Source organism: Lissotriton helveticus, chromosome 3_1 (assembly GCF_964261635.1).
Source record: "Lissotriton helveticus chromosome 3_1, aLisHel1.1, whole genome shotgun sequence".
NCBI classification, from domain to species: Eukaryota; Metazoa; Chordata; class Amphibia; order Caudata; family Salamandridae; genus Lissotriton; species Lissotriton helveticus.
This window is the reverse complement of record NC_136061.1, coordinates 694417182-694439327: the sequence shown is the minus strand read 5'-3', so window position 1 is coordinate 694439327 and position 22146 is coordinate 694417182. Positions and strand designations below refer to the sequence as shown.

Here is a 22146-nt window from a genome sequence, read left to right as displayed (position 1 = left end):
GTCAGCATTTCGTAAGGTATTCTTAAAAAAACGTTATTTTTATTTTTCTCTAGTATAGATAATGTATTCCAGTAAATGGTTGTCTTTTTGCATCCTTCATAAGAAAGATCAGAAAACCTTTCTGATACAGAATGGACTACAATACAAATTCAGAGGTTTGCTGTCAATAAATAACAAGGACGTATTGCATAAATGCTTCCACTGCCACACACAAGCAGGTTTCTCCTGCTTCAGTACAGAGTCATTTTACTCTGCACTTCCCAGGGACAATTTTCCAAAGGTCATATTTTTACAAGGAGCTCCAGGATACAAGAATGGTGGCATCTCAATATTTGTTTTTATTCTTTCAAAAGTTGGCATTTGTTCATGACCCCAAATGGATTTTGTGTCTTTTTTTTAACAAAACTCACAATTGATCCAAGAGTTCAATAAAACTTGCAGCAAACTAATTAATACTCACATGTGTCACAAAGACACAGAAACAGTCATCTCTTATGTTTGTGGTGAACCCGCTTTAACGTCAAACATGTTAGGTTTCGAACTTCAATAGTTGTAGTCTGACACAGACGCTCTATATGGGATTGATATAGGCTCACCTTTTAGTGTTTTGTACTCTAACTTACTGAACTGAACATATTAACCCATCCTAAAAACTATTCTGCCTTCATTGTCAGTCTTGAAAAATATATCAGTGAAAGATTCCACAAATCAATGATGCATGCTTGGTGATTCAAGACTTGCAGTTCATTTGGCATATTTTGGTATGACATGCTCAATTAGGTTTCTCAAGTCTGGATATAATTTCACCTGACTATTGCAAGTCTGCCACTTACTGCACAGTTTCCACGTACTTCAATCAGCAAGCTGATGACGTCCACTATGTTAGGTAGTGGCTGTATCTACAACAATTTTATAACGAATATGCCTTTACCACGCATGCCAAATAAATATATATAGACTCACACACACACACACATATTAATATATATCTGCTTGAAGGCTCTGTGAACAGAGCGTTGTGTATTATTTTAATGTGCTTACTCTTGACAATAATAAACTGTATCTTGTGAGTGGATTTAAATTGGAAACCAACAAGGTAAACATCTGATTGAAGCAGGTCACTTAAATTGTCCCCTAATTAAGCAGTATAATTCAAGGGGGAGGTCCCTCCCCTTTAGTTATTGACCAGGGTGGAGCCATAATGCCCAAGACAAAGAAGAGGGCCCTACTCTTCCATAGTAAATAGCTAATTGGGAGTGACCTCTCCCCATGGTACTATTGCAATTGTAAATTAATCTCCCAATATATGGGGTGACATTTACAAAATTATTTCTTAGACCTTGTGTTTTTCATGGGACTGTTTAGGAGGAAGGATGGAATGAGCTTACCTGTTGGATTTGTTTTTGGTGAGAAGGCTCTACCATTTTTTCCCATTGAAGTACACTGTAGTGAGTGCCTCGTTTGAAGGGTCACAGAAAAACACATAGAAAAAGGTGGTAACAGATTTCAGTCTCAAAATAAATCATTTCTTGGTTACAAAACCGGCCCCAGTAATAAAACCAGCCCCCATGGGCCATAAACCGGCCCCCACCCTTCCGGCCCACCGGGAAAATGCCCGGTGCCATACTCATTTTAGGAATTGTGGAGAATTTGAAAGTAAATAGGCTCTGTGAAACATGATCCTCTGCTATGATTTGATGAAAACATTTTTCTCTCCTGATTTTCTTGTGGCAATTATGGTAAGTGCTCCAGAAACTAAAAGGAGGACACCATTTCAATAAAATCACAAGTACATCCTCAGCCGTATTAGAAAAAAGGCTGATATGCGGAGTAATACACATACTTCCAAAAGGAGCAATAGTCTGTTAGTTGTTTTCCCAGTGTTCTATTGTAGCTTCAGTTCCGATTTTTAATGATCAATTAAAGTGCTAACATTCCATATTCTTGACAAAAGTGAGGGACTCCTGAATGCTATTTTACTGAATTGGAACTGTTGAAAGTCCTTCTATTGGAGTAGGCCGAAGTAAGTAAGCATTGAGGTGATAATGCTGATATGAAATCAGCTGGTTAGAAATTAGGAAAAGAAGTATGGATTTTTTTTTAGACATGTAGCACATAATGTGGCTTAAAGGGCTACAAATAGTATGAGCAATTCTTACCTAAGCCCAGTATCCTCATTCCACATCGATTTTCTCAGACTATCCATCTTCTCTGTCAATTAACACTGTTTTTTTTATTTTCCATTTAAGTGTATGACAGTGTATTGCTAAAGAGCTGCAGGAAGCTATTTGCAGACTTATCACATATTTTAAGTTAATATATTTGTGCTCCTGTTGGTAGGAAGACCCTTTAAATGACTTCTTGGACATTTAATTTTCCATTTTATTTTTTTCCTCTTCCTTATGTCAGTAGTTGCACCTCCCAGCATGATTTTCCCCTGGCTTATAATCATTTTATTGTGAGTTAAATATAAGGAAAACATGTTTAAAATATATATATTATTTTCTATAAATATGTTGCTCAGTATACCATATAAATGGTTTCATTCAACGGTATTTAATGAAAACATATTTTAAAATAAGTGTTACTGGAAATTAGACTGAATGTTGAGGGTACTGTTTTAAAACAGTCAAATTTGCCATGAACTACACAATTTTCACAGATTTCAGTGTATAATTTAAACAAATGGACCGAAATGGCTTCAAGAGCTCATTTGTCTTCTCCAGCATCACGTTTCCCAGTATCCACACATTCTGTAAGTGAGGTAGTACACATACACATGAACATTATAGTTCTTTATTAGAACCATGTGGTCCTCACAGGGCATAGTTATGGAAAGAGGTAGTAGTGATCCGTGGGTTTATGCTGTAAAGAGGCTTGTCTTGCGTACCGGATACGAATCTTCTGGGTTGATATCAAACGGCGACGAGATTATACAAATGCAGCATTTTAGTAGTGTACGGTTCTCTGAGTTATAATGCTGGTAAACTTCTTTCAGAACATTACTATGTGGGGAACCTGTATTTGCTAATGTTTGAATTTTTACATAAGTTCAGCTTACAAAACAAACAAAACAGTGGACCCCCTTTGGGTGCATCAACACTCTCCCTCTTTTACCACCAGAACCAGCATATGCAAAGTTGATAAACACTTTCTAGTTACTTCATAAGCTCTGATAGCCTCAACTTTCCACATTGGAACCCAAACTAATCAACATTTTCCTCTATACATCATAGCAACTTAAGCTCCTGCGCTGTCTTGCGTTAAAGGGAAAGAGAAACAATGCACTACATCTACTAGATACGGTGCATTTTTCTCTCTCCAGGTCTGGTACACCTTTGGCTGCCATCCACCAATGCGCACTCCCTTTCACCAGAGCGCAGGGTGTCCACAACGTCTAAAGTGCAGATTTTGTACCAGTATAAAACCTGTCCTTAAAGACATTTGCCACTTTGTATATGTGTTGTATAATGCAGCACAAATGCAAAACTGGAAAACGAAGGAGAAATTGAAACATTTTGCTTTATTACGGCTACGGCTGCCTCAAGGAGGCGTAAGGTTTTGGCTCAAATCACCATCTATGAATGTTAGATAGAAATTTGCATCAATACCCATGGAAGCACCCATGTACCACCCACTTAATACGAAGTAGTACATAGCAAAACGTTGCTTTACTTTGGGGAATTTTCCAATGCAAATCTAGGTTTGCATTCAATACTAAATCCCACGTCACCTCTTCTCACCAGGTTTGTAATGTAAACCTGGAGCACAGCGTTAGTAGATCTGGGCCTGAATTACTTTTCTCATTTTACTCTTAATAACAATTTGGTAAATTGACCATTGTGACAACCTTTCCTAGATCTTTTTTCACTAGCTAAGCAAAGCTAATATAGCTAAATAATGACACTCTCCCATTTCGTGTAATTCGCTCTGGGATAAATTGTATTTCTCCTATGACGTTACAAGCAATTAAAACATCTACAATAGAGCTGTTATTGTTAATCTTTTTAGACAATCTGAGTCTCCTGAAAGATCTATTTTTGTAAGTTTCCCGATGTTTCAACTACTTCTGTCCATAATCAGTTGATCTCACATAACCTCGTCCTGCAATGCTCCAACCTGACAAGTGATAGCTGATTGTCTGATGATAGCTGCCCACTCATCAATGGTCACCTTGCATCCCTTCCTGTCACCTTAGCTTTCTACACAGACCTGCAGTGTACACATGGAAGAAGAAGTTATGGGTGACCAAGACTTCAGATAACATGTACCCTTCTTCTCCTGATACATTCAACCCCATCACACTCCTTCTGACCTTTAAAGTATGCGATCTCTGATTGTCACCCTACAGCCTGTGAAAACAACCACATATGTTGTGTATTTGAAATAACCCTACCTGCCTCACCCAACACCTTTCTAGAGTTGCCAAACCCTTTCTGCCCTTTATTAATGTAAAACTACCTGGTGTCTATAGACCATGCCTGGCGTGCTGAGGCTGACCCTCAGAGCGTGCTGCTGCATGCACTCCTAGTAGCAACCACTGCACGTGCCTGCAGGTCATAGAATAATGGAGCTGCTGCTGCGCTGCTGAGAAGGGTCACTTGTCTCATGCTCTGATTGGTGTAAACCTAAGTGAAGCTGGTAGCTACCCCCTTCCCTCTTCTTCCCATGAGTCTGTAAAAACTGAGGACGGCAGCTTCAGCATTTCTCTCAGGTACCCCAAGTGTGTTGAGACCTGGTGAGCTATGGAAAAGAGGCTGCAGGCCCTACTTCTTCCTAAGGACAGGGATATCCAGTATCCTCTGTTGCAATGTCACAGCAGTGCACTAAGACCCTTAGTTTTCACTCTTGGTTACCACTGGAAGATAGGGAATGGACTCTTTATGCTTTTAATTAGCCACTGCTCGAGAGTGTAGAAAAAGGGGGGAACTCTACATTTGTGATGTCGTCAGGAGAGCTAGTCCCATAAGGTGCTGCTCACACCAGAAGATGGCCATCACACCACCACGCACCTTTCAACCTCTAGTTAAACCTTACTAAATTAATCATCCCATATTCCTCTTAAACACACTGTTTTATGTGTAGTCAGTCTATCTGTCTGCTTTACAACTGAGATCAATAATTTGTGATTATAGCATCAGCATTGTGGATCAATGCTCGTAGATATACATTGTTAAGCTGAGTACTGTAAATCAAATTAGAAAGTTGCCAATGGATGATGAACCTGTGCTTTCGTTGCTATGAATGACTGGAGCTCAGTTAACCTTCTTACGGCCTGTGATGCAGATGTTATTAATAGGTTCTCCTCGCTCACAGCACTATTTGTGTCTTTCCTCCATTCTTTTCTCCAGCTTGTAGAGCTGATGACTTGACCGCTGGTCTCCAACGTCAGCGGAAGCACGATGCGCCCTTCCCTTCTTCGATCTGGAGATTTGTAGGTCGCTCATGTCTATAAGGCGGAAGCATGGCTCATGGAATTCCCTCACAAGGCAAAGTTACCATTTCAGTGGATGAATACAGCTCCAACCCAACACAGGCATTTACCCACTACAACATTAACCAGAGCCGGTTCCAGCCTCCGCATGTGCACATGTAAGTACCGCCATGTCATGGCAATATTTAAGAAAACATCTATTTAAATTCAGCCAATATCGTCTCTTTGTAAAATATGGTAAATTGTTAAAAAGCAATTGAAGCATATGATATTCACAGTTAACGATGACGCCACTGCAATAATAGTAGAAGGGGGAGATTTGATTTTCAGGTAATAGTGTGAAATTTGTTTTTGTGAGACTTGATTCTTCTAAAAAAAATTGAAATAAAATCTTTCATTACAAAAAGCTGACAATTCCATAGAAATGTCTGAATGCAACAGTGGTTAGTCGGGAAATAACAAAGATTTTTTTTAACATACTGCACCTTCATCTGCAACTTCTTTTACTTCAGAGATTTTAGAGTAGATTTTGTCTGTAGGGATTTACTGTATTATCTACTGTCAGTATATATTTTCCACCACGATATAGCACTGATGTCCCTGGCTGATAAGCATGTTAAGCATGTTTATGGAAGATGCAGGACTGTGTATTCAACTGTGTATGGAAGGAGGGGAAAACTCCAGGTTAATCAACTTTAAACCGTTTTAACACTAGACCACGGACACATTTTGGATAGAATTATTTTAATAATTTTCCTCAAATAGTTTTTGTGGCAGCTAGACTGCTGGGAGCCTGTGGGCTAAATTGAATGTCAGGCTCGGTTCTTAATGGTCAAATAAGCCTCTATTTGACAAGAAATTAGGGATTTCTAAGGTTCTGGCCAAATGAAATCTCAAACTGTGTATTGTACGAAATGTAAGTGCTATGCAAATTCCTTGTAGACGGACAGCGCTTGTAGAGGTCTTACTTATTACTTTGGTTGAGCAATTTCCCTCCCAAAGGTTGTCTGGTAAATGAGAAGAAAATAAATCAAATAATTCGTGATGTCCATTGAAATAAAAGCAAATCTAATCAAAATGCACCACCATGTATGTCTGAGAGAATGCGCATGCTAATTTAAACCATCTTATTCAGTCAGTGCATTTAATAAAGAGGTTGGCACCCTTCTTTCTATCGCCGTTGACTGGACTGGGGAACAGCCCCCTTTTATTAAGGAATTTTTCAACTCCAATGTAATCTATTACCAGTGTTTGAAAGCAACCTTGGCGACATAAAAATGCATATTGCATAGAACCTGTATAAAGTCGTGTAGGGCATAAGCTCCAATATTGAAAATCTTTCAATATTGAGACTCCATGCACCTTCATATGCGCCTTGAAAACCTAAAACTCCCCAAACTTTTGTCAGACTTGCGGGTTAATGGACCACATAATAATTGCGATACATTTTTAAACGTAAGCAGAAGTATCTGGTGTGTCTTTTTTTCTAAATGTATATACACATAAGTATAGCTCAACATGCTGAAGCAAAGGTCTCACGTTGAATAATCTTCTCGATGTTTGTTTGTGTTCAGCAACCAAATAAGCGCCAATTTCTCTAGTGCTGGACCTTTCATTTTTACAGTTTACAGACCTGTATGTAACATTTTTTTCTGGATTTAATATTTACATTTCCTGTGTTTTTTATTATCATCTGATTCTGAGGAGCAGTTTGCAATAAACTTTTTTTTTTTTTTGGTGTTGCCCTGATCAGCAGACCAGTAGTTTTGGGACTGTGCACTGGCAAAAGAGTAAAACTGGAAAAGGCATGCACTAATGTTCCTGCATTGCCAAGGCTGCAGCCTCTAATGACTCTGTGACTAGAGATGTCTGAGTGCAGAGGCAGTAGTGAAGCCTGTACAGTGGTGCAGAGCCCAGAGAGAACCACTGAACACCCAGTGGAATGGGTGCACTCCGGAAAGTCTGCTTCTAGGGGCTGATTGCTTGCTTCTGCACCTTCCTCAATCGACAGGTGTCTGTAGACACATGCATTGAGGGGGTTGGGGAGGAGAGCAAGGTAGTGGCATGAGCGTGAATTGGGTGAAGGCCATGATGGTGCCTGCAGCATATGGAGGCCAGTAACCCATCATGCTCTGCTTATGACCTCAAATATTAGGTCGCTCATGACATGTTCAATGACTTAATTTATGACTCCATTAATGACCTCATTGATGACATCATCCAAGCTTCTTTTGTACACATAGCTCTCACTGTAAGTAAAATAGCTCAGAAGGATATGATGCCTCATTAATGCCAGCACAGAAACGACTCCCTCAGGCGTAGAAAGCATGGGTATGTGCCACATTGACCCTATACCATACACTTCACGGGTAGCATAGTTCACATTAACAACTTGGGGAGAGGAGTTGGCCTAACGGCTAGGGCGCTCGACCTCGGACCTGGGGATCTGGGTTCGAGTCTCGGTAACGATGCCAAAGCCTCCTGTGATTCTGGGCAAATCACTTAATTTCCCCGTGCCTAACATGTAACGTAACTGGAAAATATGTAAAGTGCTCTGATACCTGATTCGGTTCAGGTCTAGTTCGCGCTATATAGAACTCTCCAAAAAAAAAAAAAAACCAACCACAGATAAATGGGAACCCCTTATTGCATAAAGTGTTTAATATGTATACAACTGTTCAGAGAAAGCTAAGTTCCTAAAAATGCTGATTGTCCCAAAAGGAATGCCCTACTACGGACAGCATTTATCTGTATCAAACCCCTGACAGTCACCGAAACTACATTGAGAAATGAAGTTGATATGAGTAGAAAAGTGGGTTCTGTAAACAGTTTTGACTGTATGTAATGAGTTTACCCTGTACCAGACTGTTTGCAAATGGTGAAACTGTCTTGAGAAATACACTACATAGTATTATAAAGTATTAACTAAGAACAGTGTACACTCTATGCAACACATGGCAAAAAAGACATGATTCACTTAAAATAAGCAATGCCTGAGGGTGCTAAAGATTATACTACTGCAGCCTTCATACTGTGGTGAAAACTTTACAGATAGCCCATGGTCTGTAGAAAAACAAGCGCATGTACATAGTTTTATACCTGGTGGACACAGCCTTCTATGTTAAGTATAAATTGTCATCTTTAGACTATTCTATTAACTCAATGTTGCTTACAATACTTAGTATGTGATGCACATTATCATTTCCCTGCTGGAAACTTTAATTATTGGATCATAAAAACGTGTATGGTACATAATGAGCACAAATCGTCAACTGTTACCTACACATGAAGTTACGCTCCAATATAAAGGATTATAACATGTTCAATACCTCTGCACACCTATAAGGCATTAGAAGCACATGCATTTCGTAAACCGTCACACCCAATAGCTGGACACAGGCTATACAGAATTAGGTAGAAAAGTAATATGGCAGTTACCCGCCACAAAGTGAACTATAAAACAAACCAGCACACTCGTAAATGAAGTCATAAAACGGGGCATGAGTGATGTACTATGTGAGGTCATAATCAGTGCATGGCTGGGGCACAAGTTATAGCTAACTATGCTGTAATGCCACTTTAACCTTTGTTTTTTTTTGGTGAATTTCTACGTTTTTTATTAAACAAAAACAGATCTTTTTTCGCACCTAACTATAACGCTACTTTGACCTTTGGTTTTTCAGTGAATATCTATTTTTTTATTTTTAACATAAAGTAATATTTTATTACCATATGTAGGGGTTGGCCATAGGGCTTTACGTTTTTAAAGGGAAGGGAGGCCCAAGTGGCCACCCTTACTGAGCCTAATTAAGCCCATTAGGCCCTGGGGACCTCTGGACTAATGTTTATGATTTCCAAAGTGGATGAGGGGGCCTTATTGGACCTGGGCACTCCGAGCCTTATTGGGCTTCTGGGGACTCTACCACCCAGGATAATGTTTTAAATTTTAACTGGAGGGGGGGGCGTGTGGTCCCCACTCCCGAGACTTATTAGGCCATGGGAATCTCAACCATCAGGGTTGTTTTTTATTAAAGGGAAAAAGTAGTTGCACGGTCTCCTGCCGTACATATAATTTAAAATGGGAGGGGGGTTGCACAGCCTCCTCCCGAGCCTCTTTAGGCCCTGGGGACCCCATCCCCCAGGGACATTTACTTTTTTAATTAAAGGAGAGGGGGCCATGCAATCCCCCGGGACCCTGAACACTTAAGGTAGGTGCCCCGGTGGACACACAGGGCACCCAACATTTAGTCATTGCAGACCGCGGGGGAGACCCAAGCCCACTGTTGCCCCAACAGACTCCCCTCATGCAGCAGGAGCCAGCATTACTCCCACCCGGGGGGAGCAACTCCTAATGCTGCTCGCTCTGGGCGGGAGCAATATTTGTATCTGTTTCTCTGCCCGCTACAGTGCAGGCAGGGAAACAGATCAAAAGTCTGCCCCCAGTGGACAGGAGCATTTTTAAAGCTCCTACCCCCTAGAAGCAGACCTGGTGTTTGCTCCTGCATGGTTCGAAATTAAAAAACGCTCCCGCCAAGCGAGAGCAAACACTCCCCTTTTTCAATAATTTACCTAGGGGATGGGGTCCCCAGGAACTCTAAAGGCTCGGGCGGGGGGGCCACGCATCCCCTTCCCCTTTATAAAGAAAATCAGCCCCTGGTTGATGGAGGCTCAGGGAGGGGGCCCGCGTGGTCCCCCTGGGGCCTATAGCTAATAAATGCGGGCCAGCCACCCTATTTTTTATTTCTTTTTTTTTGTAGTTTTCCTTTATCCTGTGGGAGTCTCCTGGGACCTCTGCATTTTTTGCTGAGTTTTCTTTCTTCCTTATGGGCCCAGAGGAGTATCTCTAGGTACCCCCCGCCCCCATAGAGCCTAGGTGGTCAAGGTATCCCTACCCTGTCCCCTTATATTATTATTATTTTTTAACTTCAGGACAGGGGACTAATTCCCGAATCCTGTAATGGCTACCAGAAACATTTATCTCATGTTGCTGGCAGCTAGTTGAGCGCTCTCTCCCATGGTAGCGAGATGACCCATGGTACATAATGCTCCCTGGGTCAATCAGAATGCTCTAATTTTAAATTAGCACTCACAGTCGCCCAGAGATACAATTATTTTTCAACCCTATTTTCTCAAAAACTACTTAATGGATTTACACCAAATCCCAAATAACACAATCTGCGAACCAAGATCTAGCTTCCTGCCAAATTTGGTGCAATTCCGTTTAGCAGTTTTTGAAGAAATCTATGGAAAATTCATGGGGATTTTGCGATTTGGGATATCCTTCCCGTTTTTCTCGGCCCCCGCTTCACGGAGCACCCCTAAATTGTCCATGCATAAGCTAGTCTAAAAGTAGCACATTTCTGGTAAGTGTCGTGGAGGTTTATCAATCAGGGCAAAGTTATTAGCAACACAAAAACGCTTTCCCTATGAAACAGGTGACTGACCTAGAACTACCTAGTGGCAACCATATATATATATATGTGGCTCTGTTGGGCAGCACGTTTAGCACTAGCACCTTGACAAAATGAATAGAAGAACCGAGTCGATGTCCACTTCGGGCTGTATTTCTCTGCAAAAACGCTCAATAGATTCTGGGTACTTCAAGCTGTGAAAGGCATTATCATGCAGTGTTTACTTCATGTTGATCTATCAGATCAAGCTTACAAATGCTTACAGAGGGTATCAATGTATATACATACTATCAACTGTATATTTACTGGCAATTTGATTGATTGCCTGCTTATCTTAAAAATTCGCTTTACAATGCGGTTTTTTAAACATCACTTTTGCGTAACCTTTTTTAACATATTGAAATGTGTTTTTAAGGATTTTTTATTATTTATGCCTTGATCCCGGTATTTATTGTAATACTGTGAGTGTTGCTGCTAACCACATGTTTGCGATCATGATAATTTTCTTCTATGTCAATTGATCATGTAATAAGTCACGAGTGGTTGCCCAACACTTTATTTAAGTGAAGGCACTTTGCATGTGCGTTATGTGAACAAGACCTCTGAAAGGTCGAAACGCATCGTGGCAGAGGTGCTGGGTACACAAATAAAATCCTGAGCACTGAATTATGGGTCAGTTTTCTTCATTTTCCTAAACAATTGGATTGTCTACAGCGAATTCCTTGTATATATATATATATATATATATGTATATATATATATATAAAAATTGATTTATATATATATATATATATATATATCAATTTATATATATATATATATATCAATCTATATATCTCAGTCTATACGTTCACTGAATAAAGCAAGTTTAATGTAACTTGATCGGTGAAAATTTCAGTGACAATGTAACCTTTTAAACACACAAAAAAACACTGACATTCACCTGTTATGGCTATCTCTAGTAAGTATTACTTGTGCCGCAAAGTAACTCATGCCCCATGGCCTCACCAGCTCCCCATGTGCACCCATCCTGGGTGCATAGGAAGCAGGCATTGCTCCAGCCCGACAGGAGCAGCTGTTTTCGCACACTCCTACCAGGCGTGAGCATTCTGAGTTTCTGTGCCTGCAAGAGCACGGGCAGGGACACAAATGTCTGCTCACACCTGATTTGAACATTTTTGCTGGGAGAGCAGACTAGTTTTCCCTGCCTGTGCTCCTGTGGGCAGTGTAACAGTGGCCCAGGGATGGTCTTCCTGGGACACAAGAAGAGAGCTGGTCGCCAGAGATGGGGTCCACAGGGCCTTAGTGGCTCATGGAGGGGGGTGGCACCCCCCTCCCTTTTGAAAAGGAATAAATATTGGGGCCCATAAAGGGTCGGGGAGGAGGCCGCACGCACACCTTCCCTTTAAAATGAATACGGTCCTGCGGGATTGGGTCCCGTAGTGCCTGCAAAGGTTCAGAGAGGGGGTCCACACTTGCCCCTTTCTCATTGAAATTGAATACATGCCCAGGGGATTGGGTCCTCAGGGCCTGTATTATATTTTACCCCAGGGGTTTTGGGCCTCTTCAATGCTGGGGAAGAGAGCTTTGCGCCTCTTTCCCTTTCTTTTACTCAGGGAGCACCGTGGTATGGTGAGCCTGGGGCCAAAGTCTCCCCAGGGAGGTAGGCCCCATGCATGCCCTCCTCCCCAAATAATGATTTAAATTGACCCCCAGGACCTTGCCCACCATGCGGGTCGTTTAAAAGTAAACAATATGGTGGCCGCCATTTTATTTTTGTATGTGATCTCGCTGTACAGAAAAACATGTCTTTTTTTTGTCACCCCCACCCCACAAGGTCTGAGGGCAGGATATCCCTACCCTGACCCCTTATATCTTTTTTTTGTTTTCTTTTTTATACACTTTTTATGGACAGGGGACTAAGGCCCACATGCATCATTGTTGGTATTTGCGATTCCTAAATTGCGAAAATTAAGGAATCGCAATTTCGAAATCGCAAATACCTATGCATGAAAAATTCGCAAATATTTTTGCGATTTCTTATTTTTCCTTATTTTCGATTCGCAATTTTGCGAATCACAAATAAGGAATGCATTTACATTGATTCCTATGGGCCTAGAGGGCCTAGAGGCCCATAGGAATCAATGGGAAGGCATTCTCATTTTGCGATTCGCAATTAAGGAATCGCAAAATGAGAATGCAATTTCTAGGGTGCAGGGGGGGGGGTCCAAAGAACCCCCCCCTGCACCCCAGAAATGTAACTTACAGTCCATTTTTCACACATACATGCCCAAGGGCATGTGTGAGTGTAAAATGAAAGTGTCAGAAATGCAATTTTGTGCATTTTTTAAACTTTTCTTAAATTCGCATGAAGGTTAACTTCATGCTAATTTAACACTTCTAATTTGCGAATTCGCAAACTTTTTTACAGATAATGCATTGCATTTAAGAAATCGCAAAATTGCGATTTCTTAAATGCAATCGCAATGTAAGAAATCGCAAATAATTAGCGATTTCTTAAATTGCGAAAAAACAAAAAAGGTTAATGCATCCCAAAACACAGAATTGCATTCGCAAACGGCCGAATTTTGCGATTCGCACCGTTTGCGAATGCAATTCTGTTTGATGCATGTGGGCCCAAGTCCTCTACTGACTGCCGCAACATTTTTAGGTCTCGCTAGACGAAAGCAAAAGCGAAGCTTTTGCTGTCTATGCGAGACAACTTATGTAGTTACTTTTGGGGGAATGTGGACAGCAGACTGTCACGAGCTTTTTCTGGCCGAGATTTGACCTCGTGGGCGCGCACGCCCAGCACGGCGCCGTGCACGTCCCCTGGCACAGATTCCCTGAACACACACATGCACACGCAGGCAGGAAGGCACACACACGCGCGCACCCCCCCTACTTCCCCGCACTCACCGGCACCCCCCGCCGCACACACACAGGAGCGCACCTACACACACACATACAGAGCCCCCCAAACCCCCCGCCGCCGCATACATCGAAGCGCTCTTACCCCCCCCGCCGCCGCCGCATACATAAAGAGCCCCCCCCGCCGCCGCCGCCGCATACATGGAAGCGCCCCCCCCGCCGCCGCCGCCGCATACATAGAAGAGCCCCCCCCGCCGCCGCCGCATACATGGAAGCGCCCCGCCCCCGCCGCCGCCGCATACATAGAGAAGAGCCCCCCCCCGGCCGCCGCCGCATACATACAAGGCCCCCCTCCCCCCCCCCCAAAGCTGCCGCATACATACAAGCGCCCCCCCCCCAAGCCCCACTTACGTCATTCTAAAGTCTTGCAGCCTCCGCGGGGCTCTCCCTCGGGCATGGGAGCCCCGCGTCACCAGCACTGCTTCTCTCCGTGGGCGCGTGCGCGGGCTTCCAAAGACGGAAGTCCCGCCCTATGGAAGGTCTCTGTTTCGCTGTCGGAGCTGGTTTTGCTGGGAGGAGGGGGAAGGAGCCAGGTGCTGGTCCCGCGTTGGCACACTTGTTTTCATTCGCGGCCGATGAGAGGCGGTCCGCTTTGAACTACAAAATGACGTGACCAACGTAACGTTTGTAGTTCAACGCGGCCCATTCCTCAGTCGCGCCACAAAAAAAAACAGGGGTTACAACAACCTAATGCTTGTCCCCTGCCTCGCTCTCACGCCTTCCTGATCCCGTCTCACCCTTCCTCCTCTCCATGCCTGGCTGCACCTGGTTCACCTCGCTCCGCTGGAAGGAGGGCGGGATGGCAGAGGAGTCCAGTAAGGGCCACTGAAGGCCTGGAAGCTAAGGTAGGTTCAGTCGCCCCGCCGATGCTACACCAAAGTCTGAGTCCAGGACAAGCAAGGATGAGCTGGGCGTGCCAGGCGAGATATGCAATGTACCTCGATGTATCACGGTGTGCCACGGGGCCTAGGCCTCACACCCAGTCACAACAGCAATACAGTAGTCTCCCTTGCAGCAATACTCCTCAGCTCGGTGGAGCCCAAACACGGCTCTGAGCTCCATGCTCCTTATGCCTCGTTGCTCACATGCCCGGGCCGTGAACGCACTGTTCTCTCCCACAGTGAAGCATTATTAACACCTCTGCAAGCAGTCCTCACCGCAAGTTGGGCAAACCTGTGTAAGGACCCCTTTCTCACACAAGCCTATAAATATCGGAAAATAGATTCATATATTTGAAAAACAGCAACCGTCAAAGTCTAAGAAAAGCCGTGCCAAAATATTTCCCCTTTATTTTTTGATTTTAGCAAGATTTCAGCTATAAAAACACTTGCTATATGTCATTAATTTACAAGCGCTAATGATAGTGAGCTAATCAAGTTCCCTTTCTACCTCGGGATGCAAAAATTGCCTGTTCAGTGTCAGCTTCGTCTGTAAAGACCGTAGGCACGAAACCCATTATTAAGTAGTAGAGCCTTGCCGTGAGTTACTTCCCTTATCTCAATGAATGTCTAAATGAACAAGTACGGACAATGGCAATAGGTCTCCGTCTTTTTTGTGCCATTAATAAAATGTTTTATGCATGCGTGCAAATTGCAGAGACACTATTACATAGTAGTGTAGTGCAAACCCTTAGGGGTGCTAGTGTGGGGCTATTGATTGGTTTAACAGTACTGCGAGAAATGGAAGCATGGTGGTGGAAGGAGATAATGGATTTACGTGTTGGTGGTTGTATTGTGAGGGTGATAATGTTTCATTGAGGGAAACTTACCTATTTCCAAAACTAAAAACATACATAGAAATATTGCCATTTACAGTACCAATAGCTCAAACTTTCCTACTGCGAGACCTATTGCATTGCAAATGCTTGTTGTTTATGTTGCAGCCAGCGGGTCAGAGCGCTCGCTCCAGCTGGGGGCTCACTCTAGTGTGAGCCTCACTCCAGCGGGACTGAGATGGCGCAAGGGGAAAAAGCCTGCTCAGCCAAGTAGAATGCTTTATTTTCTAAGTTGAGTTCACCAGTCCAGATATATAAATATTTGTATATCTTAATTTCTCCCAAACAACTGAATGCATTTCCACCAAATTACAAAAGCATGCTTTCTGGCCTAGGATCTACCTTCCTGACAAATCTGGTGTAATTCTGTTCAACCGTTTAGGCTGCATTTGGGTTTTCAAATAAAAGTCTATGGAAAATCCATATGGAAATTTGATTTTTAGACTGCCATTTTTTTCATCCCTCACTCCTCACTTCATAGATCATCCCAAAATGTTTCAGGAAGCAGCTGAAAAGGATGAACCTTTTTGGGAAAGTTTCAGGAAGATTTGCCAAACAGTGCTAAAGTTATTAGCAAACAAAAAATGCTCTTCCTATAGAAACGCATACCTTAAGTTCAAGAAAAGGTTTATTGAAAAAAATTAATATGATCATAAAAACAATACTTCGTAAATGCAGTTATTTGTTGATACAAAGATGCATAAGGGTGTACTAAAGAATACTAATGATGTATAATATCCATTAAAATGGTAAAAGGATAATATATAAGCTGATAAGAATACAGTCAAAGGTTCACAGAAATCGTAAATAGCAACATATGACAGAAATACACAATTTTAAATAAAAAAAATAAATAAATGAATAAATAATATATATATGTATATATATATATATATATATATATTATAAAAGATGATAAAGCAAACATAATTATAGACAAATTGTAGAAGGTCAGGAAGGCTTGATAACTTCTTGTTGTGAGGGAGCAGGTAAAGAAGTTCTTTTCACTGTGTCATCTAGAAATTGTGTGAGTGGGCCCCAAAAATGAGAACGTTTAGTAGCAAGAGAGAGAGAGGATGAACGAGTGCTGTATCGAGGTGATGGTTGTGACATACGGCATACCACCGGGCTAAATAGGACAATTTAGAGGAATCCTTCTAATTTTTTGATATTTGCTGAAAAGCTACAACTATTAACAAATTAACGAGTGCTAGCTGAGATTGACTCGTTTTCCAGTCCAATGTTAAGCTACCTAGAAAAATGTTTGTGGGGGAGAGAGGTGTGGTATGAAATAGATTGTTGATTTAGTGCCAGACCTGTTTCCAAAATATAGGAACATGCGGACATGTGAACAACATATGATGGAGATCAGCGTCAGCCTGGGAACCTGTCCAGAGAAACGCATACCTAACTATAGCTTCCCAGCGACAACTGCCACTGGGTATTTTATATATATATATAAATTTAACCCCTTTGCCGCAGTACAGTAAAAGTGTCTAAACCACTCCACAGCCTCAACACACTCTCACTGTCTCTACCATACTGGAGAGCAAGAGGAAGTGATCCATGGAGACTAACCTAAAGATCAGATGCAACAACATTAACGAAGTTGAGTCCCATATATTTAAATATAGAGACAGTGAGAGTGTGTTGAGGCTGTGGAGTGGTTTAGATGCTTTTACTGGAATATGGACAAGTAGGTCTGTGGACCACATGTCGTCTGAAGCTTTAGTCATCTGCCAGATTGCCCAGGGCTCTTCTTTGTCTCGGTTACTTTTGAGCTTCTAATTTTATAAATGCACAGATGACACTCAAGTGATATCTAAGCTGACTAGTACCCTGAAACAAATTCTGCTGGTTAAAACATTTGTATTTGCGGGGTTGGATCATGGATGACTTCGAACCTGCTGAATTTAACTGCCCCAAGACTTTCTTATAATGACACTTGTTGGTGGCAGTGGACAAACGTGTAACACAGGCAGCTTTAGGATAATGCAATCTAAACCTTCTCTGCAGAATGTGTCCATTCTTGTAGGACTCCCACTTTGGCATTATAGGTTGTATGTTGTTTCTCAAATCGACTACTGCCTTGTATTACTGAAATTAGCATTCCAAAAGCTGCAAGGTCTGCAAATGTTTACTGTAATGACTGATATGGTCAAAAGTAAGTGTGAACAGTAGGGGTGTGCGAATTCCCAAAATTGTGAGACTTGAAACTTAGCACATGCTCTTTATCTTCTCAACCGTTGAGAAGCATGCAAAATTTGGTACAAAATGTCATCTTCAGTAGTCACCAGAGGCAATTGGAAAATGTTCCCTGCTTCTGATATTTACTTCTAAGGGGAGTGGTGGACTGGTGCAATTTGGCAACACATTCTCTGACCTGCACCTGCCATGCCTCATGCCCCACCACTGTATCCCCATGGATCGTGATCCCCTTCAGAGCATATATGATGTTTCCAATAATAGGATGACCTGTGCTTCACATGCAGGACATCCAGGAACTGTAAAACAACCAATTCGTTTGAGCAGTGTGTGGGTAAACTTCACCATAGACTAGTTACCTGACTTCTTACAGCTTCCTTGGCAAAGATTTTCTCTTCCGCCATCTGAAGTGAACACGTTAAGCCACCCTCCAAGACCAATTGTGTTTGCGAGTCCAAGGACTGACTAATTTTAAGGCTTTGACAATTCTATACTAAGGTATGTATGATCAAACCCAACAGCCAGAATTCTCAGTTTGGTATTGATCATCAGCTATTCAACCTGTGAGGTCAATGGATGCAAGTTGCTAACTAGGATAGTGTGCAATTCTCTCCTTGCTACTTGTGAGATGTCAGGAAACAAAAAAAAACATTTTGCTACTCATTCATCTCACGTCTGTGTTTTTTGTTTGTATGCACTCAGGTACTCATTATGGGTTCGTTGAATAAATACCCTGTAGGAAACCCGATTATTAGAAATGGCAAAGTTGAATTTTCTTCCTCTTTCTGATTTATTCCATGCTTCATGAAACTGACCTCTGTGCTGTTTTTGCACTTGGTACACAGTTTAGTTCCACCAAAATGAAGTCCCTTTTCTGTTTCCAGTGATGGAAGCACTTGGGTTGTGTTGTTTCTAAAGCGTCGCCCCTAGAAGTTGTAGGCAGTGTGCAGAGGCTCACATGCAGAAAGGTATTTTTTTAAGATAAATAAAACATCTGTTTGCCCAGGTTCGGTTTCTCAAATCTCTGGGGGCTACAATTCCACACATTTTACCACCATAATTGTCTTCAGATGAGATCACGGTTTCCTCGGATGCCTCGCTTTGGATTTAGGTGATTGTCTCCTGACTGAGTCCTGACTCTGGTCTTTTAAGCGTGACTAAGCAGTTTGATTGCCTGACCGGGCAGAAGTTTTTCAATCTGACGGTTTACTTCTGCTCAGACTGTTCATTACTCTGGTCCCTAACCCGTGACATGGGATTGGAGAACTATTTAACAACAGATATGGCTGCGCTGAGAAACGAAAGGTCGTGTCTGACGCTTAAACGAATTGTGCCGAACATGGACAAGCGTCATTGGGTTTGTAAGGCACCTGTCCCTGCTCAAGTGAATGGTTGAGGAGGCACCGGGAAGCTGTGTGTTACACAGTCACAATAACTCATTAAAATATGCACCTGTAATATGTACCACCCCCCTAGGCAGTCTCAAATAGAACTTATAAACTAGAATGCACAGTTTAATTTGGAGACCGCCGTCACGAAACTGATGCCATTTCCATCCCTTTCTTTGTCAGATGTGCTTTTTAAAGTCCATAGAAGCTGTCCCTATGCATTGTTCAAAGTCTTCTATGCCTGGGTAAGTGTCTTGGATTTGGTTGTTACTGTGTTTCTCCTTGGCTGCATTTGGTGGTCACTCTGAATCAATAAATAGATGAGTACACCCATACCGGGTGCATCTGGCACTGCCTGTTACAGACGATATTGAGGTCACTCGCTCTCCGTGGGGTGCTGCAGGGACCAGATTGCTCTAGACTATAGTTGCTGTTCACTTTGAATGAATGCATGAATTAAGGAATGATTCTATATGTCTAATGTGAGCTTAGCCTGTCTGTTACAAAGGATAAGGAGGTCACACGCCAACTGATGACAACACAGGGATCACAGAGAATCCTAAAATGTATTTATAATACACAGGGCCAGATGTATCAAAGGGTTTTGCCCATTCTGTGTCTATGGGGAAATGTGATGATACATATGGCCCCTAGTAAAGTTTAGGAAAAAAACAGGTTCAGGAATACAGTAAATAGAACGTTACACGCAATTTAATAAGTGGAATTGCAAAGAAACTACAAAATGCAAAAACACAGCACCGTGACACCTGTACAGGGGCATCCAGAATCAGACAGAAGAAAGGCCAGTACATGATGTCCAAGTGAGCAGAAGAAAACGAAATTCGAATTTAAGAGAAATAACGTGGATGTGTGCTAGAGACGCTGTGCAGCCACTGCAAGTGGCGGCTCCTTCTTCAAACAACATCATTGATGACATGAAGTGCTGGCGGTGGGCCAGAACTCATAAAATAAAACAGAGTTTCTGTGAAAACAGACGAGAAGCAAAGGAAGGGGATACAAAAACACCAGGGCAACAAAGATGCCATTCTTCACAGCATCATAGCAGCTGATGGGTTTACATAACTGGTATCGTTTTACCCATAATTCCAGTAACCCCGAGTCAGATTTGTGTCCTGACAGTTTTTTTCCTAGTTTGGTTTTTGTTACAATATTTCATATCTTTTAAGTGAGTTTCAAATTGGAGTAAATTGTAAACTGGAATGAATACTTTGATGCGTAGTACAGAAAAGGAAGAAGGCAGCAATGCTATAGATATGTAAACAAATATATATATTTTTTAATAAACATGCTCGTGACCAGTAGGGTTCGTGCAGTCCCCGTGAATGTGGCTGTATTACATCAGTAGATTTTTCTAGGTAGCTTTGCTCGTGTATTTAAGAACTGGCGCGTGAACTGCACATTCGTTAGGTGGATATGGATGGTTGCGCAGGTTTGTGTTTTTCTGTGCTCCATTGTGTGAGCTCTCACATCAGTGTGTTGCCATTCATTTGCACACATTACTTGGATGTTGAAATGTTGTTCCTGTGAGTTTCAGTTGTTTTTTGTGTATTGTGTTCAGGGCTGGACTGGAAACCAAAACCTTTCGCGTTTTGTAGTTTAGAAAAACACCCTCCAATGGTCCCAGGCACCAGGAAATACCTGATGGAATAAATGGCCAGTTTGGCCTTGGTTCTATTGTGTGTTCGGTTCGTTATCACCTTAACCGCGGCGGCCATTCCGCCACGGTGCTGGCGTTCTGAGTGGGCTGGGCCGCGTCTGCCAACGGACGTGCGTAGCACTACGAAGGTAGTGCTTGCGACGGCCATTGGCCGACGGCAGCAACAAAAGGGTTATACAGAGTCTTCATTAATGCACGCTACCTGGACTTTGTGGTATTTTGTGGGTTTCTAGTAGGGGATCTTCCCAACAGGAGCAGCACATTATCCTGATCCCAGCCTGGGCAGTATCCCATTCAGATACTTTCACTGAAGTATGGGGGTGAGGCTTGCTGCACCTTTGTCCTGTTGGTTGAGTCAATCAATCAATCAGGGTTGGTAAAGCGCAACTACTCACCTGTTGGGGTCTCAAGTCGCTGGGGGGTGGAGGGGCACCTCCATTGAGTGCTGCGGTCATTTAAAAAGCCAGGTCTTGCGGTCCCTCCTGAACTAGGGCAATGTGGTAAGTGGTTTTCTACAGGTTTAAAATCAGCCACACATTGGAAAAACATAACCTATTATGTTACTAGGGCTTGTTTGTAAACCTAATCATTGACTTTCACTCGAAGGTGCTGTTGCACTTGAACCCAGGTTCTGCTCTAACACTGTATTCTACAGGTGCTCCCCTCATGTTTCAGTTTATTTGATTCATTCTGTTATGCAGTGGTTCCATACTACTGGAAACTGTGTCTGGTCATCTTAAGAGGAATCCGAAGTGCCTCGCACTTGACCAGTTCTAGATACTACTGCGGGCCGTGCTTGTTTTTGTTTGTTGTATTCTTACATGTACTTATATAGTGGAAAAGCACAGCCAGTTTATCCAAGCGGAACAAGTAGCCACACATCAAGTGGAAATATGAACAAATGTGGATTAATATATTCACGAAAATTCAGTAGGTTGGTAATTGGAAAAAGGCGGCTAACAATTAGTCGAATATCTTCCCATGTTCGAGTTTGTACTGCATGCAGTGCTTACTTTGAGATGTGGTTCCTGGTGGGCCACCGGCACTCGTTTTTGGGGACTGGCTCTTATTTCTCCTTATCAAACATTTCCAACTGCACAAGAGTGAGACAAAACAGTCTAATGGAAAAAAAGGAGGAAGAGAAAGAAAAGCCGGCACCAAGGGAGAAAGCGGAACCTGCAAGAGTGAGGTAAAGGGGCGGGGAGTGTCTGCAGTGGATTAAAGAGGCCCGAGGTGAATTCAGGACTTTGCAGCCTTTCTCTTTGGCGCTCTGACAGTCAGTAGCCCCTGGCACTGATTTCTGAGTAGCACTTTGTGAACTGGCA

At 42.4% G+C, this 22146-nt stretch overlaps 1 protein-coding gene across 1 annotated transcript in view; it reads left to right on the top strand.

The window, feature by feature from the left end:
- MPPED2 (metallophosphoesterase domain containing 2) overlaps positions 1–22146 on the top strand; it is a 645229-nt gene that overhangs the window by 40287 nt on the left and 582796 nt on the right. The window contains exon 2 of the mRNA XM_078683736.1: positions 5352–5592. Coding sequence (XP_078539862.1) covers positions 5465–5592 — 128 coding nt within the window. The 5' untranslated portion in view covers positions 5352–5464. The remainder of the gene's footprint in view (positions 1–5351; positions 5593–22146) is intronic.